Source organism: Carassius carassius, chromosome 3 (assembly GCF_963082965.1).
Source record: "Carassius carassius chromosome 3, fCarCar2.1, whole genome shotgun sequence".
NCBI classification, from domain to species: Eukaryota; Metazoa; Chordata; class Actinopteri; order Cypriniformes; family Cyprinidae; genus Carassius; species Carassius carassius.
This window is the reverse complement of record NC_081757.1, coordinates 26449547-26476232: the sequence shown is the minus strand read 5'-3', so window position 1 is coordinate 26476232 and position 26686 is coordinate 26449547. Positions and strand designations below refer to the sequence as shown.

Genomic DNA, 26686 nt, shown 5'->3' with positions numbered 1-26686 from the left:
TATAAAATGTTTGTTAAATGAGTTTAAATGTAGGCAATATTGTATACGGTGTAAAATGTGCTGTATTGCTATACTCATTGACAATAAAGGCCAATGTCATGTATACTGGTGGTTGTGTGGAGTACTATTTTACAAAGGTTTAGAGAAAATAAAAAGTTAATATTACTCATTAATAAAAACAGTTAATATTACTCATAAATATTGTTTTTAAATGTTTAAATGTTCAATTATTTCTACTCAATTTTATTTGTTAATGTACCAGATGCAGTTACTCAGATTTACTTATTTTTTTTACTTGCATTTACTCAATTCATACAGTATATTTAATTGATTTCACAGCTTTAAAATTTACTCAATTTTTTTGAGTGTAAAAATGTTTCACCAATAAAATTGAGTAAATAATAGTTAAACTTTTTACAGTGTAGCATGACTTTGCTAATACAAAAGAAAACTACTATTAGATTTACCAATTACCAGTTGTATTTGTTTGTTGGTTTTTATGTAAATTAAAGTCACACAAGAGTCATTTAGATTTTTTTTTTTTTTTGCATAAATGTTTACATATTTCTGTATTTTTACAGAATTATTCAAGCATATATTATTCTAAAAAAGACCAGATTATATTATCAGTGTATCAAAACTGACAAAAAGATAACTAAATACAGAAGACATAAATACTGTTTTAATCTGTCTATAGTGAGTCTTCCAGAGTCCTACCAGAGAATGAAAGACTGATTTTGTGCAAGTGGCACATGCAAGGAATGTGCACAGGCACATGGTCTCACATCTGCTGCACCACGCTGAATGCTGTCCAGCACACTCTTCAAGCTCATCCACCTGACTCCAGTCTCCATGCTTAGCAGACAGGGTGTCTATAATTAACTAATCTGTTCCAAACCTCTCTAATCCCACATACATAGAAATGGTTCACACACACACGAACGCACACAAACACACACACACACACACACACATACACACACACACACACACACACACACACACACACACACACACACACACACACACACACACACACACACACACACACACACACACACACATTCTCAGGTAAAAGTACTGAATGTATTCAGAGTGTCACTTTTAAAGCTTCACAAGCATGCATTATGTTATACAGGTAAATTCCTATACATAATTGCATTGGAAATCCCAGGCTTTAAAATTACCTTGATTATGTAGTTTTGTGTTGAAAAATATGCATCTCTAGGAATATGAAATTCATATTGAACATGATTAACAAATAATTTATTGCCAAAATAGATTTCTCTACATATTTTATGTGGCAAATGGCACTGCCTATTAGGAAATGTTAACTACAACTACTACAGTTCTCAAGGGTCATGCACTTGGTTAAGTAACTCCAGCATGTGGTGCATCACGTGTGTTGTCTTTGTGTTGTCCACCTGATTCGGATATTTAACCTAAGGTACAACAAAACATGCACAACCCACTTCACAATAAAAGTTAATAATTTATAAGAAATAATTTGGTTATACTTTATTTTAAGGTCTCCCTTTTACAGTGTCATTATACAGTACTGAGTAATAAGTACTGAGTAATATTAATTAACTACATGTTACTATATGGTTAGGGTTACTTGCATGTAATTATGCATAATTTAAGGACACCTTAAAATAAATTGTTCCCAATGATTTATATGTATCTGTATAATGAATTATTTCCTGTATTTATCAAATGACCCCTTGAGTTCATTATCTTTTGGTTAAAAAATACTATATATATATATATATATATATATATATATGGCATGTTCTTAATCAACACTACTCAGTACTTAAATTTATAATTACACTGTAATAAGACACCTTGAAACAAAGTGGCAAAAGAAATTAGGATTCAAGTAACTGATTCAGATAATCAAGTTTCCAATTACGCAGTTCTTTTAGACTCAAGTGTAAACTTTCTTCACACACCGGTTTCAGAGGTGAGCTAATGGAGGATGATGTAAGAAAACTGACAGGTCTGTACCAGCCTAGACACCGTCACTGAGATCAAGGGTCTGTGTTATTCATAAATCATGCATCAGTGGGAATAAATAACAAGTGCATTTCAAGATAAATTAATCTCATTGAACATGCTACAAGAAGCCTAAAGCTGAACAAGAAGTGTTACAGGAATATGTGGATGTGGGCATACGTAGTTGATATTGATATGTGATTGTTTTATGTTATTTTTGTACAGGTATTAAAGACGCAATTGTATGTTGATTGTGTGACACCACAGGATTTATCATTGCATAATTGTATAAGATGCAATGAAATGGAAGTAGCCATGGAAATTTTAGTCCATATTGTGGCATACATCCAAGTGAAACTGATTATCGAAAAAATAGAATAGATTTTGAGATGTGGCCATCACACTCAAACATGGTTACTTGCAGTCAGTTTTGATGGGGCGGGGTTTATGCTAACTAATTCATAAGTCCAGTGAACAACAAAGCCAGAAGGAAGACTGTTGTTCTCACCAGAATATTAAGTTATGGCTTTATGATTAAACGTTATGAGGTCAAGAGGGGGAAAAAAAAATGAAACCTACACATGGATAAATCATTTACAATAAGATGTACTGTATAATATGCAATAAAAAACACATATTCAAATAATAATAATAATTAATAATAAAAAGGTTTACCTTGACTGTATGTACATTTAAAATAAATATTAACCTATAATCTTAGTAGAAAAAAGTTCACGCCCATATAATTGTCAACTACCCACAGTTGGATAATTTATGAGTATTGCCTCTACTCTCAGAAAAACAGGTAGAAAAACTGTCACTGGGGCAGTACCCATCGCAAAAGGTACTTATATGTACTGTACCTTTTAGGTACTAATATGTACACTGTAGGCACTACATTTTACCTTTAAGGTACCAAAATGCAGCCTTTAAAAAGGGTACAATGTTTACAATCTTTTCAAATGGTACCGCCCCAGTGACAGCTTTTGTACCTTTTTTCCTTTTTTGAGAGTGCCTTATGCACAACCTGTTCATTGCAAACAGCTGTATTGTTATTCATTTTAAACTCATTTTAAAATCTTTCCTAGAGACCATACTTGATTTTATTGATTTCTGCATCTTTCAGCTTAAACACTTTTTGTAGGATTTGACCCTCTACTATATTTGTGTTCAGGTCAATTTGAACCAGAGAAGATTTTCCTTTTCCTGAAAACACTAGTTAATGTTATTGCATTGGACTCAAACTTACTGACTTGCTTCTCAGAAATTTGGGGAATTTTCGTAATTTTTTGTTGGTTTTATTTCACCTTGACACACTTCTGGTGTTACCGGTCAAAAATGACCAGCCTACAAACAAATGCCTATAAATCTCTCACTATGCTACATAATCAACAATTATTGGATTCAATCATTTTGTCAACCTGTTTTCTTTTATTTAAGACTGGTTTTGTGTTTCTATTTGCATCTGGTTAATAGTAGACCTCATTTATCTGAGAGTAGGCACCTAATTTTTTGAGAGAAATTTTATGAATAATTTTCACAATATGAGATAAAATATTATGAAAATTTGCACTGTTTATTACACTTGTGTGCTTTTAATGTTTAATCAGGAAATTTGGTTTCAAATGCTTTTATTTAGTAAAATAAAGGCACAAAGTCACACTTGTGGTGTTCTACTGCCATTGAAAGTGAATGAAAATAAGATATCTAGTGTTCATATTTGTACATGTGTGCTTGCAAACATAAAGGCCTCGGACCTGTGCATGCATACTCACATACATGTATACAAACTATTGCGGATATTACATGCCCTCTATTTCATTCTACCCTAAACGGCATCCAATATCATTATATCAATCTGACATTCAAAATCTCTGAATAAAAAAGAAAAGAAGGTAGTTGCAACATCTCACTATTGTAACTTTTAAAAAAGAATTGCGAGATAGACTCACGTTTGCAAGAAAAACTGAATTTGTGAGTTATAAACTCGCAATTGCGAGAAAAAAAGAACTGCAAGACAAAGTCACAAATGGCAAGAAAAAAAGTCAGAATTACGAGATAAAAAGTCTCATTTACATTGTTTAATTTTTTTATTCAGTGGCAGAAACAGGCTTCCATAGCTTTATGAGAATTTTTTTCTAGAATGGGTGATAAAAGAATACACGAAAAGAAGAAAAGAAGTACACGAAAGAAAGATTATTTTGAAGCAGAGTCAATGCAGGCTAAAGTGTGTGTGTGTGTGTGTGTGTGTGTGTGTGTGTGTGTGAGAGAGAGAGAGAGAGAGAGAGAGAGAGAGAGAGAGAGAGTTACAAAGTCAGACTGACAAAATTATAATGGTTGCCATTTAGGGCAGGATGAAAAAGAGGGCATGTAATACTCGCAATAGTTTGTATATTTTAATGCATAGTTGTTTCTCTTACTTTCATTCTTCCCCATTCACTTTCTGTGGCTGAGGAACACCACAAGTGTGTGACTTTGTGCCATGTTTTTTTTACAAAACAAAAGCATTTCCAAGAAAACTTCCTGATTAAACATTAAAGCACTCTTTTTTTTCATATTGTGAAAATTATTCATTAAAAAATAAAACAAGTTGACAACAAGATTTAATACAAGAATTTGGTGGTAATATAGCATAATGAGAGATTCATAATCAATTGTTTGGAGGCCGGTCATTTCTGACTGGGAACACCAGGAGTGTTAGAGGAATCTGAACACAACCAGAGGGTTAAGTCAACCACTCCCACAACCTCCCACAATGCAGTAGTTTCACATGTGATGCTTAGTCAGCATAAATAAATTCTGCAATGTTTGTCATTACTGTGAGGACAGCTGTAATGCTTTAACACGCTTTTCACAATTCTCAGTAAATGCTTTTAAAGACTATTTACAAAGTATGAGTCAAATAAGTATAAATGAAGCACGTTTCCAAAGGAGAAAGACTTTAAAGTTGAATCTTTGGATGAAGCGCAATATCAATCATTGTTCCTCGGATTACCTTGCAAAAAAAAAAAAAGTTAGATAAACAGACAAACCTAGAAACCATAGACATAAACATACAGCTCTGCCTAGACTTGCCCAACTTCAAGAAACATACTGAACCCCATTTCACTATCAACATCTAACATATTGTCTGCATTCATAAAACACAAACACAAACACATGCAAAAGCAGCCACATGCACAAGCATAAGGTCATGATCCTACCTCGCAGTTTATAGGCAGCAACAGATGAGCTTCTACACCCTAGATTTTCAGAATCACGATATCGCAGAAGAGCATGGAAAACAGAGAACAACCCCAAATGATATCCAGTGTCAAGATGTATACACACACACACACACACACACACACACACACACACACACACACACAAATAGTATATACATAAATTAATACTTTTATTTAGCAAAAATGTATTACATTGATTATGTGACAGTAAAATCACGTATAATGTTACAAAATACTTCTAATTCCAATAATAGCAGTTCTATATAATAAACTTTCCAGAAATGAAAGAATCCTGAAAATAAGTGTCATCAAAACATATTATGCAGCTATTTGTCACAGTTATTCTGCTGCGGTGGAACAAAGAAATGAAGGAGTTGCAATATTCATATGCTTTATTAGATCCAAACTATGGAAAACACAGGTGAGTCAGGAGACACACCTTAACAGCAGGAGGAGTAGACGTTTAAGACAGCATGCCAGATACTAGGAGACACAGGGCATAAATACACATGGAATGACGCACCTGAGATCAATGGAACTAAACGGGGAACACCTGGAACAAATGGTAATAATCATGACAGGAACAGGAAGGACCAAATAAGAGCATAAACATAGCATGGACCACGTGTTGGGGAGGAAAACACTGAACAGAGTCTGACAGTTTGATAATAGCAAGAAATGTTTCTTGAGCACCAAATCAGCATATTAGCTACAGTAATTACTCCAAAACATTACTTCAGTCTTCAGTGACCTACTGCTAAAAATGCAGTTTTGCCATCACAGGAATAATAGAAAGCAGATATTTTGAATTGTAATAATATTTCACCACATTACTTTTTTATCAAACAAATGTAGCCTCAGTGAGAAAAACAAAACAAAATCTTACTGGCCCCAAAACTTTGAATGGTACTGTATGTAAACTGTACATAAAACTAAGGATTTTGATAGATTTGAGAAGAGGCTGCTGGTTTGATCCTTGTAAGGAATGAGCAATGACTTACCACCAGTGTGTCCTTAAAGAGGCCAACCTTGTAAGTGTACGATAATCTTTGGATAAACCTTATAAAATGACTCCAAAAATAAGGAACATGTGTTAATAAAAACACTAAATACGACATTGTGTGTCTTGAATTTCATTTATTTAAAAGCATTTTGAAAAATAAATACACTGTCCCAGTTTTAGTCGACAAGGGCTGCACTAAAGGCACAAGTAAATACATATGGATGATGTAAAAAGTATGAGCAAATTGGATTGTGAAACATCTTGAAGCAAGAGCAGAGACAAGCTAAGGCCTGCAAACCCAGTGACTGAATTCACATGGAACGCTTTCTCTTCATTTTACCATGCAAAAACATCTCCTCATATACACGCAAGGCCATAAACTAGTTGGGAAATCTCAAGTTTCACACTTTCTCTCATCAATAAACTTTTGATTTTTTGTATGATTTTTGTAAAAGATAAATAATAATAAAAAATAATATCTGAAAGGACAATGCAACATGTATCATCTCCATTTTTTATGATCTGGAATATGGAAAATGTGGTAACACTTTAGTATAGGGACCAATTCTCACTATTTACTAATTGCTTATTAGCAAGCCTATTATTAACATATTGACAGTTTAATAGTACTTATAAAGAACATATTCTGCATGACCATTTTCTACATATCCCTACCTTAAAATAAAGTGTGACCAAAAATGCTATACAGAAAATCATGCTATAATATTTGATCTAAAACTCTATGTAATGTTCTTTTCGATCCAGTTCTTAAAGTTTGCTACCCGTGTGTAGATAGTGTACAAATCTGGATTACAGCCCTGAAGATCATATCCGAAGCTCACTAGCCCCAGCAATTCCCAAGCATGATGAGAATCAGCATCTTCTGATCTACTGCTGGGGGGAAAAGGCTCCAGCCCTAAAGTGGGTTGAGAATCAGCAGAGAGTGAAAGAATAATCCCTCCGGTTTCAGAAGGGCAGGTCATGGACGGGCTGAGTGGATGTTGGCGTCCACATAGCATGTTGTCAGTCATACTGATCGGTACCCCGTAGATACTGAATTGCCTTTCACACTTCACCACATCTGCTAATTCTATCAGTCCGGTCCGGGCGGCCTCAGAGTCTGTGTGTGCCCTGTCTTGGCCTGCTACGGGCCAGCCGGTGAGAAAGGCCTGCTTTGCAGTGACCTCTCCACCCTGCCGATATGGCAGGCACACAGGGGACACATACTCACTGATTCGAGCTTTGTCCACTAGCTTCAGTACAGCCAGGTCAGAGTCTAATACATGTGGATCGTAGTTCGGATGGATGAAGATCTGAGAGATCTGTGTGGGAACAGAGATGATGAAAGACTTGAACTGAAAGATACTGGTCGGTTTGAGAAGTAAATAATCCTACAGACTACCTGGCAAAGCCTAATCATAGATTATCAATAATTAATGTGTATATTTAGTCTGCAGTATCCTCAGTATGGCTATGGGCTTTCCAAGAATTTTCCAAGACATAAAATATGGTAATGCTGTTGGCTTTATGGAAAGGTCTCGTTCTGTTAATATCAGGACTTCTTTAGTGTTTTAAACTGAATTATTACATGCATTTTATATATAACACAAATAAATAGATAATTAAATGGTGCATGTTTGAATTGCACTGGTAATTGAGAGGAAGTGCTAGAGTAACTTCTACAAGACATATCGTCCCCTTGGAATTATAAGGTTCTATCTGACATTTTTGTCAAAATTGAGTTATTCACATATTATTATTCTGTGTCAACGTATTTACATTATGTGATAGATTTTTTTAATGTTGTGTACATTATGGGACTTTTATTTAAAAACAATAAGGTTCTATCTACACAGTCGAATGCAACACAAAAACTTTGAAGCTCAATATCTCAAAACTACTCAGAATGCAGATAGAACCTTATAATTCCAGGGGGACGATATTGTAGTCGGAATGCTCTTACCTGTATGTGCTGTAGTCTCTTGTTCTCGCTAAGGTCACTGAGGTAATGTTTTCCCATCACTACATTTAGATCATCTGTACTGAGCGCTTCAGTCTGTCCAGGCTCTGTCACACAATGAGCAGCCACCACAACCCAGTGCTGATTGACCAGAGCCCCGCTGCAGACCAGCTGCCATCTCTGGTCCTTCTTAATCCATTCTTTATCTTCCTCTCCCTCCTCTTCCTCATCTATGGCAAACGTGTCCCCCCGTCTTTTGGTCCTTGCCATAAGAGGGCTGGCATTGTACAGACGGGTAAATATGGCAGCATGCCATGGCCAGTGAATCTCTGTGAAATTCTGGGGACTGGCAGCTGGCAATTTACCACATACTGGAAGAGAATGAATGCCAGTTCTGAGAGCGAGTGAGTTCTGGCACAAATTTCTAATTATATCAGATTATTAGTGAGTGCCAGCTTTGAAAATAAAATAAAATAAAATAAAATAATGGTTAATTAAATAAATTTAAAAATGAGTTTTAGCGATTATTGGAATAATAATAATGTAATTCTGCTTTGTCAGCCAACATTTCTCAGGGTTATTAATGTATTTGTAAATAGGAAAACAGATTCCACAATATGTTTAAAAGGTTAAATAAAAGTAGTAGTTGTAATAGTAATTATTATTATTATTATTTACATATTTACTGTATTTAATTTGATAAAATTATATCATACACACTGAGAATATGGTGTAGAAACAGTTTTCGCTCAGAAATTGCTATAAATTTGACAAAAAAAAATGACAAAGAAATGGCATGTAGGGCATGGGATAAAATGTGATATTTTGAAATAGAAAGACTGAAATACTGAAATGGTATCTTCTAGTAAAACATACTCTAATAATCTTTGTTATTATTATTACTACGTAAAAAGTAAATATTGTAAAACACATTTTATACATGGACAAATGAATTAATTCTGCTTTATCAGCCTACAGTTGTCAGGGTTACAGTCATCAGGGTTATTAGTGCATAGAAAATATTTGTAAATAGGAAATCAAAATTCATAACATGCTTTAAATGTGTCAGTGCTTCCCCCACCTGGTGAACAGGAGAAATGGCGACCACTCCACTTTCCAGTCTTCAGACATGTGCGGCGTGCACTACCAGAATGCTTGTAAAGCGCTGAAACACACTCATATTCTATGCTGGTGTACACATGGTGGAAAGTTGGTGGCAAATCTCCAAAAACAGAAAAGGCTTTCTCCAGTGTGTCTGCTTCAGTCCCTCCCTGACTAGATGCAGAGTACAGCTTGTGGACTGGACTTTTCCTAGCATTGAAATGGATAAAATGGGGATCCAACTTTGCCAGTTTGATGTCACTCGATCATAAAGAAATGAAAAATGCCTACCTTGAAGGAGGTTGGATCTTCGAGACCTTCTGCTGCACAAGTTTAGAAACTTTAGGTTCTCTACAAGCTGTAAAACAGGTTAGATGTTCAAGTTGATGGTGTGTTTACAAAAAGTATTTCATAACTGCTTTGCAACTTGAAGTAGAGATGGTACCTCTGACACACAGGGGCTGACTGCCACTCCAGGTCCCATTCTTCTGGCATGTTCTTTTTGAGTCTCCGCTGAGAATATATGTATTGTTGCAGAAAAATTCAACATATTTAATTCTGCCATCAGAGCCTGAAACCTCAGTGACGTATCCATTGTGGAATTGTGTTGGAGGAGGTGGACAGGCTTTTATGGTCACTTCTGTAATTCAAAAAGCAGTGGAATCGGTCACTAAAATTTGCAATGATCCAATAACAAAACAGATTTTTTGATCTTTACACTTTAAAATGCTGAAAGATCTCAACAGAAGCTGATGTTCTGTGATCTCAAGTTCGAAGAAGCATGACTCCCAGGCATACGTGTAAGCAGCTTTGTCAGTCTCAAAGGGTGTTATAGCGAAAACAGTTGTCATAACTACATAAGTGTCAGCGTACCCTTTATGCATACAGGAGCGCTACCACTCCAAGTGCCATTGGGAAGGCATGCCCGCTGAGAAGCTCCCTTGAGCTTGTATGGTTTATAGCACAGATATTGAACCGAGGTGAGGATGTCACCTTCCTTGTACCGCAGAAAGAGATCTCCTTGTGTTGGCTTCTTGGGGGTTGCACAGAGAGGTGGTGCTTTACCTTGTGGAAAACATTAAAAATTAAAAATAAATTGCTGAGAATTAGTCTTAAAGGAATATCTCCGTGAGCGTGAATCCATGAAGCCCACTCATATCATATATAATTGCACACAACGTATATATATATATATATATATATATAAATGTACCTGAGACTTCCTGGAAAGTACCAAAAAACCCATCATAGTTATTGTAGCCATCTGACACAAAACGGATATGCAGAGAGTTTCCAGAACTTCTGATTGGTAAAGGGCTTTCATCCCCACAGTATCTGCCAATCACAGGCGACTTTGGACTGTCCCCATCCCGCACCTCTACATAGTCATATTGACAACTGTGGTCAGATTCCAGGCTAATCGTTGAAATCCTGAACAAGTGTGAACATTGAGGAAAAACTATATTGAGAAAACATACTGTACAAATTTGCAATATAATAGCTTCATCAAGATGATTCAGTTGTGAAATATTTAAACTACTAATCATTCATTAGCTTTGTAGCTTTTACAGTAGACACCTGAGTTCCATTGTTGCTCCTTGGCCAACCTGTAGTGTCCATTCACATTTGGCATTGATTGGATAACTTTCTAAAGTCACATGACCATGTGGTCTCTGTATAACTTCTCCACATGCTAAAAATGGCAAAAAGAGTTTGTGTGAGAAATTATTTATATATTTGTGACAATAAAAAATAAAATAGCGGTAAATGTAATGTTTTAAAAGGATTCTGTAAAGGACCAAATAACTCACTGAGACAGTCTCCACCAGACCACCCTCGACGACACGATGTGCAGTACCTGCCTCGAATGTAGAAATCATCCTTGGCCTGCCAGGTGCCATTGTTGCAAGTCTTGCAGTTATCAAAAATGTTGCAGCCTTATTGGATACAGAATTTATATACTTAATAAATAAATAAAGTGTATGAAAGCAGCAACTAGAAAACACAAATACATAATAAACAAATGAAGTATGCTGAAGCTCATATATATTTTAAATATCTATTTTGCACAAACGCGTATGCAAAATAAATCCATAATATGAACTGCTGAAGTTGAAAATTACACTTCCATATCATCTTAATTTCAAAACTTCTAGGAAGTTATGTTCCCTCTTACCCTGGTGAAGGATGCAGGGGTCACACTCATCCAAAACGTTTCGACAGCAGGGTACGGCGTAGCCCACTTTCGTTCCCTGAGATGGGCATTTACATGAAATCTGCTCATACTCACAGCAGGTACGGCACATGGCGTTCCACTGTGGGCCGGGACATTTATCCTCCTGCGACCTAAATACTAAATCAAGCAGACTTACAAGTCAGAGACATACTGTATTGTCTTGCATGCTTTTCTAGAATTCATGTGTCTGACATTAAGTGAACAGTGTCTTCTTCAAATGATTGATCATTTGGCAGGTTAGAGGAGAAGTCAATTTATCTTCCTATTCTGTCAGGGAAAAGTCATTATTTTTTACAATCAGTCAGAGAAAGCTGATGTGATGTTTGTGAAGCAATTTTGTGCCAGAGAAAAATGTTAAGACAAGAAACTCCATCTTTAGAGAAATAGTTTATCCAAAAAATTAAAATTTGCAGACACTGTTCTCAACCCCAGGCGATTGATTTGAAAGATTTGAAATTTGGCATCACATCATTTGCTGATAAAAACATCACAATAATCCACATGTAAACCATATGACTCCAGTACATCAATTAAACATATATGAAGATGTTTTTAAACCTTTAACCCCTTGAATCTGTGTCCATAATCCATAATACTGATTGCTCCAGTACAAAACTCCATCCCGTCTGAATTAGGAGAGAAATATGCACAGATCAAGCACTTTTTACAAGGCAAAACTGTTCTAAACAAACATGTTAGTTGATGTGAAAGGACAACAGGAGATTCACTTCCTCAGGAAGTGTTATTATGGGTTATTGACTAGCAATGGTTTAAAGTTAACCCGTTAAATCCCACCAGTCACAATAGTGACGGTAAAAAAAGGTTTTCATTTATAAAGCTCTAAAAACCTTACTGACTGATGTGTTAGTGTACTTCTTGCAAATATGGAAGAAAAAGGGTCTCAATTAAATATGTGCAGTTTCACGTGATGTACAAATTGTCATATGACCAGAGCAGTTTACTTCCTGTTTGCACCTTGAGAAGATGATGGCTGCATCAAAGCTCCAAAACTAAAGGCTAGTAAAGTGTCTTAACATAAATATATGACAAAGATGTTTGGTACACATAATCTTTAGGGTGTCTAGTATAAATATATGCATTCACAAACTGTATATTTAGTTTTGTTGAGTGTGGTCATAGAATGAGTAAACATGCTGATGGTCACAATAGTGACCAGTGGGATAACAGTGAACTTAGATATACAATATAAATCTATTGGCAGTTGCTAGTGAAAATAACAATAAAATGTTTCAGTGACAAAATACTGCACTAAATTAAAACCCTAGAATGTGATCAAACAGTTTAAAATAGCTGGGTTAAGATATCTAACCATTTTGACTGCAGAAATATGTTATTTCAGTACACACATTATCCCAACGGTCACAACTGTTTTTTTTGTACACAATTTTTTCACACACCTTTCCAAAATAATAAAAAATAATAATTATTGATCATTTGGATATTTTCATGTCTGGGAAATATTTGGGATCAAATGGGTTAAAACACTTTAATGAATAATTTGTTTATTCACAAGATGTTACTTGATGGACGTGTGGATTACTGTGAAGTTTTTAATCAGCTGTTTGAACTCTCATTATGATGTAATACTAACACTTTTATCCAAATCTGTTCCAATGAAGAAACAAAAACATCTATACAGTATCTTGGATGGGCTGAGGGTGAGTACATTTTCAGCAAAATTTCATTTATGGGTGATCTATTCATTTAAGTTCTCAACCATGTCTTGGCAGGTCAAGTCATGCTTTAGTCATAGATCTGATTACCAGTCTTGTAATTATAGTCCCTGGTCTTTCATCGCCCCTCAGAAGTTTAGCTGTGACCATAATATAGATAAAAGGTGAGCAACTGCGATAATTATGCAGCAGTACTATAATTATAACTCTGCTTCTGTTTTTGTGGAAGCCAGATTCCTGTCTGTGTCTTGCTATCTTTGTGTTTGCAAAAAAAGGTTCCTATAGTCATTTCCTGGCGCATTTATCTCATGTCTGTTTTTCTCATTTGAGAGAAAATGTCCAAAGAGATTTATGCACATCAAGCACATGTATCCAGGTTTACTAAACACTAAACAGAACTGACCATGAATTAAACCTCTGTAAATTTTGGACTATGGCAAATGATTATGTCAAATTTGAACACAGAATATTTATACAGATTCACAATTTTCACCAAGTCTCATATAAGGAACACTCATCTAAATCTGATCCTTAAAGCACATTTTAATGGAATGTAACCTGCAGAATAACATTAAGTGGTGTTAAAGGACAAAACATAGAATTAGATAAACACACTTTCCAGTGGCTGTGGTATTTAAATTACACAGTGCTTTGCAATAACAGTGTTTGTGTCAGAAAAACATAGTCATTATTCTTGAAAGCAAATGTTACAGTTTTTACAAAACTCTTACCATTGGGCCAAGATGCTCCAGTGCCTAAAAGCTGAAGAAGATAAAGAAAGATAGGGAGTGAACCAGCATGGTATCCACACTTAGGGGACATCCATCTCCCTGCGCTCACAGCCAGCTGGCCTGAGGGAAAGAGCATTCTTCTGCCAAGACTTCTGTTGTCAAATGAGCTCCTGCAACATGAGGCCAGTGATTAGAACCCCCCAGTCTCTCTGTCTTTCCTCTCTCTTCTTTCTCAGACAGTTCCTCTTGCTTCACTCTCTCCCTCAATTTACAGTCAGCTGCAGTTTCACTGCTCAACTGTTGCTGTGACGTAAGACGTTTGATACAGAGCAAGGGGAAACCTTTAACCCATTCTCTTACCAATGTCATGTTTGTATATTTGTTCGACACAGTTACTAAGTTACTTCTAAATATTCCTCTGCCAGCAAACCGAACTGTTGTAGCAGCTTAAAAACAGTAAAAAACTGTAAATGTAGTTTCTGGCGAAGTGTAGTGGAGTCTTTAATAATAAGAATTTAGGTTATAACTGATGTACTGACAATGCACTATATATATAATAAATTGGCACCATGTCACTGGTCAAGCAGATAATGGGATATGGGAATGTATTCTACAAATGACTGACTTTGAGAACTCTCTCTCTCTCTCTCTCTCTCTCGAACCCCTCCCCCATCTGTTTCTCCATTTAACTGGTCCATTTGGATTATTTTCTTTACATGTAGACTTTCAGCCTTCTGCTGTAACTTTCACTTTTGATATGATAAAAATATTTGTGATTCTCTAAGGTTGGTGTCACAAAGACAGATGTAAGATATTTTTTTAGTTTGCTAGAATGGTTCAGCAGGACAGACTAAAGAGGAAAACATTTCCCGTTTGTTTTGAGTTCCCTTGGAAACTGAGTTTCCATGTTCTTAACTGTTCCCTACACGCATTCTGTCTGAACGAAGAAAACTCCCTGCTCTTATGACTGTGATGATTAACAAATGTGTCACAAGACACAAAGCACACTGAAAAAAAAATGCTGCTGGTAAACAACTGTTGATCTGACCTATCAATATTTATAATTAGACAAGTATAGTCTAATGATACTTTCGTTTAAAATAGGATCTCTGCAAAAAGCCTTAACTGTTTTCCAGTTTATTTTTTATTACTGCCTGTTTCCACCCTCTCTTCACCATACAGTATAAATGTTCCATATAAACCCTCCTCAAGTTCTTTTCATTCTCTCTAAACAATAAAATCTGTACACAAATCCATACACCACTGCAGCTTTGCATGTTTATGATTGAGTGTATTTTGAAAACAAATTCTAAGATGTTTATGTCCTCAGAATGGTTAGCAGTTTTACGACTATTGAAGTCAAACATCAATGTGTCCAACAGCATATGCAAACAATACATTTACTAAAATGACCTACATGTTTGTTGTTTGTTTTTGTTTTTTTTAGGGGTTGTCATAGATGTTTTACATGCAACGCTGACATTTAATTTGTTTCAGCTGTGGCAGATACAAACAAATTCCACAGGACCCTATTGAAAAATAAAAATACTTGATTTGTATTTAAAATGTATTTAATTCGTGGTAAGTATACTAAAAATAGATTGATATGTCTATACTGAAAAAAAAACCATTCTAAATGTAATTATTTCATGCTTTCATCATGCACAAACTTAATTTGTAAAATACTATACTTTATACAAACACATTTGGTGAAGGATGAAATATATATTCATCTTTAAAAAAAAAGTACACTGGCTAGGTTCTAAATTCCATCTACAACATGTTTGAAACTTGTTAAAAGTGATTTTCACACATACATACCCATATAAACTAACTGGATGGAAACTTTGAAAAAGGACACTACGTCATAACCCCAATGACACATCCATGCTCACTCAGCACAACAACTTGTGTTGATAAGGGATGAATGAAGGGGAAGTCATGGCCTAGTGGTTAGAGAGCTTGACCCCTAACCCTAGAGTTGTGGGTTTGAACCCCCAACTGCTCCCCGGGCGCCACAGCATAAATGGCTGCCCACTGCTCCGGGTGTGTGTGTTCACTGCTGTGTGTGTGCACTTTGGATGGGTTAAATGCAAAGCATGAATTCTGAGTATGGGTCACCATACTTGGCTGAATGTCATGTCACTTTCATGAAGAAACTCATCTTATGATCCTGCAGCTGTATGAAGGCCATATAATTTATGTGTTTGTATTGTATGTTGTCATATCACTTAAGGAAACAAGATAATTTCTCATCTAAGACTATGGCACAAGAGACAATATCGAATTCATGTAAGGGCATAGTTTCCAAACACAACTTTTATCTACAGCACAAATGTAACAGGGATTTACAAATAAAAGAATTCAATTTGTTAAATATTGAAGTAATACTACAGTAATTTATATTAGTTGAATTCTCTGTTGACCTGTAATGATTAAATGTGCAATACAATACACTGTATTTTACTTCTACTTGTTGAGTGTTAAAATAGTATACTGTAGATAAAAAGAACTGTTTTGAGTTGCAAATAATTATAATCATAATGATGCAGTACTTTGTATAGTTACCTTTTCAATAACATAACCACACTTCAAATAGTGCTTTTCATGGTTGCAAAGCAACTTTACATACATATGTGACCCTGGACCCAAGAGCCAGTCTTTATTAGTATGTGTATATTTGCAATAGCCAAAAATACATTTTTACTTTATGCCAAAAATCATAAGAATATTAAGTAAAGATCATGTTCCATGAAGGCATTTTGTAAATTTCCTACCATGAATATATATATATATATATATATATATATATATATATATATATATATATATATAAACTTAATTTTGATTAGTAATATGGATTGCTAAGGACTTAATTTGAAAGGTGATTTTCTCAATATTTCTCATATATAAATGAATCACACTGGCAGTTTTAAAGGGATATTTGAATCATTATTGAGATTATCACAAACTTTGTACTTCTATTCAGGGGCAGTCACAATAAATCAGTGTATAAGCAATACTGGCTAATATACTTGCACAGCTGTATAACCTATGATAGAAAAAGACTGTAATCACTTATTGAAAACCTACACTTGCCTCTGGATGTTTTGAGTTAGACTCAACTACCAAATAAGAAACATTCAAGAAGCATTACTGATGGTGTGTTCTACTTAGCATCTCTTGCTCGAGGGCACTCCGAAGGGAATAGGGCTTCTCTCTAAAATATTCATGGACATTCTGGACAAAGTTCACTAAAACGTGCATCTGTAATGAGAAGGAACACCGAGGGAACAGACACTTCAGTACTTTGCCACTTTGGCACACACTCTGCTCAGCTCTGCAACATTTAGTCACTGTATTTTAATGTTGGTCCTTTTTATACCACCTGTGTAACTATTCTAAGTTGCACTAACAAAGTAAAAGATTAATGGACCATTAAATATATTTGAAAAATGTGGTATGGAAAATGGATTGAAGTGTCTGCTTAACATGAGGTTTTATGTTCAAAAAGTATAATTAATAATTTTAATATATGACAAATTGCTTATGATGTCCCTTGTTTGTAAGAACCTCTGTATGAAAGTATAGCTTTTTTAGATTAATTGCCAAAATCACTTACGATATAGCTTCTTACTCTTATTATTTGCTTTGCTGAATTACAATTAGAAAGCCTGTCTAAGTGATTAATATGTTTCTTCTGGTTATGTTTGAGCTGGCCCGATGATGAAGTAGCCTGGAGCAGACAGTCTTTTTAAATATTTTATTAAGGTTTATTTTTGAGTTGTTGTTAGTCAGGTCTCTTACTTTATTCCACAAAACAACCTGCATATGGCTTCAAAAGTGGCCATTCCACTGAAAAAAGCTGAAAGCTGCCTCCAGATAAGCCGTCCTCATTCTACTGGACTTGTCTGATACATTTCAAGCTAATGACATAGAGCCTATACAACATGACAAAACCTGTTCTTAAAAGACAGACTCACAGTCTCTGCACCAATCTCCTTTCAGACAAATTGGCCATGATGAAAGAACAACACCAGTAACCCAAACTAGCAGAAACAGGCCTCCTTGTCAATCCTTCCATCCATAAAACATAACACTATCTCTATACAGATAAGCTTATTTGGTTTTCTTTGACCTAGCAGCTTTTCAGTGCAGACTTGTTATCTAGCGGGCATAGAACCCAAGTTTTAGGTTTTTATAGATAAACCACTGTTTTTGTATATTCATTAAATAAATATGTTCTAAACATTTTAGTGTATTTAGAAACCCCATGTTTTTATTGCAGAACTTCACACAAGTAACAGCTCTGTGATTCTGCAGCGGGGTGCATTTATGTAACTCACTGCTTAAACATCAAAGTACGATGCCACATTGGATCAACAATATACGACTGAATAATAACTTCTGCAAAGTCATCAATTTGAGATCTCTGAGATGCTGTTTGGAAATGTCCATATGAACTAAGTTTTTTGGAAAAACCGAATAGTTTAACTTTGTTGGTAACACAGAAACTTGCAACCAGGTGGTTAACAATGCTCCTGGTTTGGCTTTGTTCCTATATATGCAAACATCTCATTTTGGGACCTGCAAACAGGTATCTAACACCCAAATCACAACATATCCTAGTTTTCTCAGCAGGTCCAAAGCTACAAAATCTCTGTGTGCGCATTCATGTCAAGTGTGACAGAATGGTGGCATGGGGAGGATTTAGGCACAACACCTGCAGCTTTTTCATGCTCGTGGCCAGACATTTTGGGAACATGGTCTGACCAGCTGTATGTCTGGCAGTGCATTCAAGTAATAAGTAACAAGTCAAAACAGAATGACAGTAGGATCAGCTCTCACTGCTTCTCTTGCTGCAATTGCAGTGTTGGAGGCCTTTTGCAGTGTGGCAGCTGTGACCATTATGGTTGGCGCTTGATGTCCACGCATTTATTCCCAATCTGTGGTGTGAGAGCTGCAAGTCATTGCCATTTGTTTCATGACTCCAGTAGGGATTGATTGTTTTGAGGTTCCTTTCAGAACTCAATGTGTTTGGGCTGTCTGGTGGACCGCACACACACACCAGTCATTATTACTCTGGACTATCCTCTTGACTCAGACTCAACATTGTTTATGTGTCTGCTGTATTTACACTGTAATCCTTTAGTATATTATCTGATTTGCTTGTTTTGTTTAGATGTATCCTCATGCTTATGCTTTTTAAAATGCCTGAAACACTATATAAAGTGAATATTATTATAAGTATTACTAATGCTGCCTTCAAATGCACCTGGGAAACCTGTATTGTGTTATTACAAAACAAAAGAATTGCCTGTTTCGATGGGCTATGATGATAGGAACGTTTAGCTCATGTGCGTGTACAGCTTAAGTACTATTCATTTATCTATGTGTAAAACTTTTTCAATAAGCAAAAGTTACTGAGTGTCCCTTTAAGTAAAACCCCGCCAACTAATCGCGCCACGTAACTGATAGTTCGCTAGAGTCCTCAGTCGGAGTCGTTTACGCAAATAAATAGCTACTGTTGATAAGTTTGGAACATATCAAATCCGAATACTTTCCAGTGTATTTACCAGAAAATCTAAACATCCTCATCTATCCATTTCGTCGATAGCATCTCCCCTGGAGAAATATGAAACCACATTTGCCAAGTCTCGTGATCTGGTTTTGGTCACATGATTCGCGTCCATGAAATTGTAGCTGTACTGAAGGCTGGAAGAGTTTGGGAGGAGATGCAGGGAAAATCGCATAGGAGAGAATAATTCATAATGATCATAATTTAGCCAAAGAAAACTCATGTAAGAAGAGGTAAATGGAAAGCGAAATGTACTAAATGCGTTTTGAAATCATGAACGCCGCCGGAAAGGTGAAATTATGCGCGTCACTTTTCATGTGGCTTGGAATAGTTACCTGGATTGGAAATGTGAAGTTGCATCTTTGGTTCGTATTTGTCCAGCAATCCACTGAACGGGACGTTGTACTTTCTGTTGCAAACGAGCAGGTAAATATTTCTAAAAGACACGCGCCGGTGAACGCAGGATGGCGCGATGGAAAAACTTTTAGTATTCTGGATAACGCGATCGAGCACCGGGTCTTCTGGAGCGCGTGGCTGGATGGTCTCTCCACTCGTGTTTTTGACGTGGAGCACGAGAGGAAATGGAGAGAGCAGGTCCGGGACGCTCGGGTGGTTGTGCTGGAAGCGGGCTGCGGCAGACCCACAAACCGTCTAGCGACCTTCGCCGACGGCACGAGAGCATGCGTGCGATACGGCATCGACGCGGATCAAGTGCTGGGAGAAACGCTCTCGTATTATCTAGCGGAACTGCTTGGGATTTCCAACCTTCCGCCCTTGGCGCTTTCCAAACTGAACTTGTCCAGCGAGCAGTGGGCAAGTGTGCGAGGAGATATCGAGGCGTTAGAGTGGTCGCCAAATGCCATTGTTTCTCTCACTGAGTTTATCCCAGATGTCACTGGAGTGTTTATTCCATTGCATTTGCGGAAACAGCAAGGAGCAAGTCTGCAACTCTCTGCTGAGAATGTATCTAACGTGACTGTAACGTATCTGGTTGAGTTAATGCAATGGAGTGATCTAGTCATATTTGATTATTTAACAGCCAACTTTGATCGAATTGTCAGTCACATTTTCAGTCTCCAGTGGGACGCACGCGTGATGGAGAGGACCACTAATAACCTTCTCAAAACAATCAACGGACATTTGCTTTTTATTGATAACGAGGCAGGGCTTGTTCACGGATACAGAGTGCTTGACTTGTGGGAACGATATCACCGACTACTGCTGGGTTCGTCGTGTATTTTTCGCAGAAGTACAGTCCGGCGTATTTCTGAGTTGAAGCGCTCCGGAAACAGCGCGAAGCTGCTGTGTGAACTGTACCTCGCGAGGGAACCGTTGGCGCGCGAGCTGGGCTCCCTGTCTGAAGAGCACGCGCTTACGTTGCAGAACAGGATTGATGTGGTTTACAAACACATTAAGCAGTGCGCAGAAATCATGTAGACATTTGCGAGCTCAGGTGTTTCTGTTTGTAGGTGCTATAAATACATTGCTGTCTGTACGGTTATTGTGTCATTCCAATGTGAACTTAACAGAATTAATGAATAACGTGGCAGAATAGGGATTATTATAATAACAATTATTGTTTAGTCTATGGGTCGAAACATTCCCCCTATCCTGCTGAAAAAATAAATAAGTAAATAAGATCATAAACCATCTTAAGCTAATGTACTGGTTTTAGAATAATTTGGGACACATTTTGGGGAGCAAGCTGGTTTAAGATGTTTTGCTTTCATAATGGTCCAAAATAATTATTCAATAATAAAGAGTAAATGAATCTTATAGTCTAAAACACTGTTGCATATTTGTGTGTATACTAAACTTTGGATATTTCATATATTTTATTATATTTATGTATTCATCCCTTAACTTTAAATGAGTGTCAAGTGTTGAGTGCTTTTGTTACACCTACCACACCCAGGTGAGTTGTAACAGAAAATGTACTTGATTTAAAATCTATATGTTCTTTTAGTTTATTAATTTTTCATTAATAACAATTTACATTTTGTTCAATTCTGTGCAATATCTGTAGGTCCAATAAAATTAATTTTCAAAGAAGCGTTACAAAACCTCGCCGTCTGTTCAGCCATGATGCTTCTCATTTCAATATCATGTAGATGAGATCATCTTAGCATTGGTTGAATGTGAATAAGCTTGACAGAATGATGTATGACTGTTCAATGCAGCTTTATTATGAATGCTGAGACAGCAATGCCTTTCTGTATTATGCCATCATCTTTATCAGTAATATTGACCTCCATGATTGATATACTCTACAAAACCCTTCCTGAAAAACAATTACATGCATTATTTTCCTAGCTTTATTACTGTATTTGCCCACAGTTTTATTGGTGGAATAGTGTCAGCCAAAAAAAAAAAATGCTAATATTTTTATTTATATTATTAAATCTGTCAGTTATGTTTGGTTCCAGAAATCAGATGTGATGGAGGCAGGGTGAACTGTCACTAAATATTAAAGTGAAATTTTAGAGCAAATTTTCACCAGAGCACGACTTTGTGGCATCTTGTCAACAGTTGCAGAAATGCTCATTTAAAATGCAATATGCAGCTTTAGTCATGTGAAGAAATACCATTTTGTGAGAATTGGTAGAGGGACATCATTGAAACAAATATAGTATAACAGAGGGCTCCATTCCTGCATTTCCCTACAGACTCTCAGTCCTTTCATGGCCTGTGTTAAGGGGGATTCTGTTTCAAAGGCATTTGCAGCTTTCATCAACATCGCTCATAGCCTCTTTAAGCTATTTTATCTTGACTGCTTAGGGATCAGGAACACTAACAACAAAGTGAGCTTTTTAAATACTTTTCTGTGCCACATATCTTTTAAATAATTCATGTTGGTATGACTTATGGCTTATACAGTAGAGGGAGAGGCAGAAGTGATTAAGTGGAGGTCAGAGGTTAAGCAGAGGGGAATGTTTATACCAGATCAGCCACCTGCCCAATCACTCACTTTCCATGTCAAACACAGCTCACAACCACAGCTAAATATGTTGACTCTTACAGTTTGCAGATCATAAACTATATCGGTAAGTCTACTTTATTGAAATTCCAACTGTAGGATGCTGGTGTTGTGTTTAGCATACATAACAAGCCTTTGAATTCATTGTTTTGTTTATTTTATTCTTTTTCCTTCTTAAATAAAAACAATAATTTTGTAGATGTACACTACAGTTTGAACGTTTAGGGTTAGAACTAAATACTTTTATTCAACAATGGTGCGTTAAATTGATCAAATTTGACAGCAAATACTGCTCTTCTGAACTTTCTATTGCATTAATGTCTCACAATATATCCAAAGTTCTGTCATGATACTCTAGATAACGCAGTCTAATAGGGCAAACTCAATCTGACATAATGACATCATAACATGACACAAGTATTGGTTCTTTTTATATCATCAGCAAATGAGCTCACTCAAATTCAAATATTTAGCTGTGCTCTTCAGAAACCCTCCACCTTCCCCAGCTCCACCTATCTACCCTTCTGCTGGGTGATTCATGTATTTCATATATTGGGGTTATTTCATATATGTGACCCTGGACCACAAAACCAGTCTTAAAGGTGCAATGTGTAATATTTACAACGATCTATTTACAGAAATCTAATATAATATACATAACTATGTTTTCAGCGGTGTATAAAGACCTTACTTAATTAGCCGTTATGTTTTTATTACCTTAGATTGAGCTATTTATATCTACATACACTGCAGGTCCCCTTACACGGAAGTCGCCTCCATGTTTCTACAGTAGCCCTAAAAAAAACAAACTGCTCTACAGGGCACGTTACATAACTTTGTTGTTCTTGTGAATAAAACACTGGCACAATGATGAACAAGTACATTAACATTAGCAATAACATCGATTTATTGAATAAAGTAAATATAATTCCTTAATTTACATTTGTAAAGAAAACTCACTGCTCTCTGATCTCGTTTAGCAACGACATATTTACCTGTGTCGGCCACTGTAGCTTCTATAAAGGGAGGGGTGAGCGGGGGACTGAGCCGTTGGTTGCAATTCGCAACCTCACCGCTAGATGTTGCTAAAATCTACACACTGTACCTTTAAGTGTCAATTTTTTAAAATGTAGATTTATACATCAACTGAATGCTGAATAAACAAGATTTCCATTGATGTATGGTTTATTAGGATTGGATAATATTTCGCCGAGATACCACTATTTGAATATCTGGAATCTGAGGGCGCAAAAAAAATCAAAATACTGAGAAAATCGCATTTGAAGTTGTCCAAATTAATTATTAGAAATGCATATTACTAATCATAAATTAAGTTTAGATATATTTATGATAGAAAAAAAAATATATATATATATATAGATATATATATATATATATATATATATATATATATATATTGTAATGACCCGGAAGTCACTGGCAGCCAGGTGCATTATGGGTATTTGTTTAGCGTTCAATTATGGGTTAAGCAAGATGGTTGAGTTTTTGTGTTAGTAATGTTATGTATGTTCATGTCCAAGTTAATTTGAGTTGATTTGGGTTCATTTACGGCCCTGTTATATAAATGGGTGACTGTCACCGTCATGGAGAGAGATGTGTAGAGGAGTGACTTGTGATATGGCCTTGGCTGTGTAAGATCTAATATTGAGTTCAGAATTAAAAGAGTTTCAAATAATTCTGCCTCCTGTTGGTTGGTTTGTTAATAATTCTGTTCACAGAGACACTCACGGTCGTGCGGTGTATGGGACGCGAGTGCTCGCTCTGCCCGCTAGCGAAAGTAAATTGCGACATATAACTGCTAGCCCCCTGCTAGCCGTTAGATTAAAAACAGTCTAGATTAGCTCCAGTTAGCCCACGGTAATAGAATAACTGCTACTTGGTAAAATATATATATTCAAAGAACATGCTCTTCACTTAAAATCCTAATGACTTTTGGTATAAAAGAAAATTTTAAAATTTTGACCAATGCAATGTTTTTTTTTTTTAGCTATTACTAAAAGTAGACCCCAGCGACTTAAGACTGGTTTTGTGGTCTAGGGTCACATATGTTTTATGTGCAGCAGCAGTATTTCTGACATGCTCACAGCATAAGTCTATGGATTTATTGACATTAGCAAGTCTCAGTACTTTCTCAGCCGCCGCAGCAGCATTGCAGATCTATTCCACCAAAGACCAAACACATTAGCATTGTCATATACATTGCCATGCCAACCCCTCAAGAGTTGTCATCATAGAAATATTATTATTACTGTATTTTTGATCAAATAAGTGGAACCTTGTTAAGTATAAGTAATTTCTTTCAAAAACATTAAAGTATCTACTAACCTCAAACTTGTGCTTTTCCAACTTTAAACCTGAAGCTCAGAAAGTTGAGCCAAAAGTAAGTTCTGTATTTAAAGCAAGGCTACAGGCATTATGTAATGGCCTCAGAGACAAGGCCTTATTCTATTTTTCAAAGGTCTGTGGTTTGGTGTACTGCTGTAGCTTTTTATTTTACAGTGATATATGGTGCAGCTTTTAGACTTTATCGGCTTTTTAATATTTTCCAAACTTCAACAAAAATGAGACCAATTCCCTGTTGTGAAGGTGTCAAAGTATGGTTAAAATATTAACCAATTTCCCCCTCTATGGAACACAAATAATTTGCTCAGCCTCCACATGAAAGACTTTCCCCTCTCTGTGCACCACTAACACTGATGGAACTAAATCGAATCCATCTATAATAATGACAAATACATGGAGCCGAGTGGAAGTGTGAGAAGTTTGAGTTGGATCACCATCAATCAGAAGAGACGTATGAGTTGCAGAATGGCGAAGTGGGCGTAAGCATGAACTTATAGAGAATTTAATGACTCTGTTTTTCAGAAATTTCCCAACCTTGGCACATGAATGTGTTGTGCATTAGTGGAAAGATGTACATAAAATACATTTTCTTAATTATTTTGCCAGTAAAAAAAAACCTCTTGCCTGTTTTAGTAAGATTTCGAGAGAAATATGTGCTCATGAATGAACTGTTTGTTGTAGTAAATCTCCTACTCATGCACACAAACACATGTGTACACACATGCAATTCATGAGTTGCTATGGAAGAACAGAGGCCAGGCCAAAGCACTCCGTAGCAGACTGGCAGTAATTGGCAGTTCTCCCTCTCTCTCCCCAGGCCCTATTTTGCTTCCACACTGAGGAAAATGGAAGAGCCATAAAAATAAATAAGAGAATGGCACACAGTGCATCTCCCCTGTGTTTCCCTCTACTGATCTCAAAGCACATTGAGCACAGAGGAAAAATGGCTCTTTCACGAGCCCCTACCAGCCCCAAGACACCACTTCCTACATCCTAATAGCTCAGAAAAGATGAACTCATCCCTTTTGTCAAAAGTAAAGTAATGGCCTCATCCACAGAGTCTCACTCACAAAGTCCTCTTTCATAATACATTGTAACTATAAAGAGGGATTTCATTTCTGTGCACACACACACACACACACACACACACACACACACACACACACACACACACATATATATCAAAAGCATGACAACATTTTAAAAACTCTAAAGTTTAGAACAGTAGTGTGTGTGCGTGTGTGTATAAAATTCAAAATGTTGGGGTCTTAACATTTCTTCATGCTTTTGAAATTGTAAAAGAAAAGTGTATTCTGCTCACTTAGGTTGTATTTTTTAAAATTAATTAATTCAATGTATCAAATTGTAATATAATTACTATTTAAAATAACAGTTTTCTATTTTAAGATGTTTTAAAATGTATTTTATACCTGAGTTTTCAGCAGGAATTACTTGATTACTCATTCTAATTGATTTGGTGCTGAAGAAACATTTCTTATTATTATCAATGTTGAAATCAGTTATGCAGATTAATAATTTTGCAGAAACTGCGATAAATTAAAGACTCTTTTAAAAAAAATATTTTATATTAATTTATTTAAAACATTACATTATTTTTTTCTATGAATAGGAAGTGTTCAAAAGATTATATTCATTTGAAATGTAATGTCTGATTTTTAAGCACTACGTAATACACACAAGTTAACACGTTAACAAGTTGTACAATCGTTAATGTACAATCATATATGTTTCAAGCTGCCCAGAGATTTACTTGTTGCACGATTTCTCTTCACGTTTGCTAAAGTATTACCTGCCCT

General features: G+C 36.0%; 3 protein-coding genes across 3 annotated transcripts in view; 1 reads left to right on the top strand and 2 right to left on the bottom strand.

Moving 5' to 3' along the window:
• Positions 1-26686, bottom strand: part of LOC132124032 (methylthioribulose-1-phosphate dehydratase-like) — a 310976-nt gene that overhangs the window by 59725 nt on the left and 224565 nt on the right. The gene's annotated exons all lie outside the window — the stretch shown is intronic.
• Positions 6343-14217, bottom strand: pamr1a (peptidase domain containing associated with muscle regeneration 1a). The gene is made up of 11 exons (XM_059534638.1): positions 13951-14217; positions 11466-11642; positions 11101-11226; positions 10868-10982; positions 10503-10720; positions 10163-10354; positions 9735-9929; positions 9581-9647; positions 9270-9499; positions 8192-8559; positions 6343-7550 (listed from the first exon to the last, which is right to left on the bottom strand). The coding sequence occupies exons 1-11, from the start codon at positions 14084-14086 to the stop codon at positions 6969-6971; spliced, it is 2406 nt and encodes an 801-aa protein (XP_059390621.1). The 5' UTR covers positions 14087-14217; the 3' UTR covers positions 6343-6968.
• On the top strand, positions 19622-21175 carry fjx1 (four-jointed box kinase 1). The gene has a single exon (XM_059523011.1). The coding sequence runs from the start codon at positions 19787-19789 to the stop codon at positions 20963-20965; it is 1179 nt and encodes a 392-aa protein (XP_059378994.1). The 5' UTR covers positions 19622-19786; the 3' UTR covers positions 20966-21175.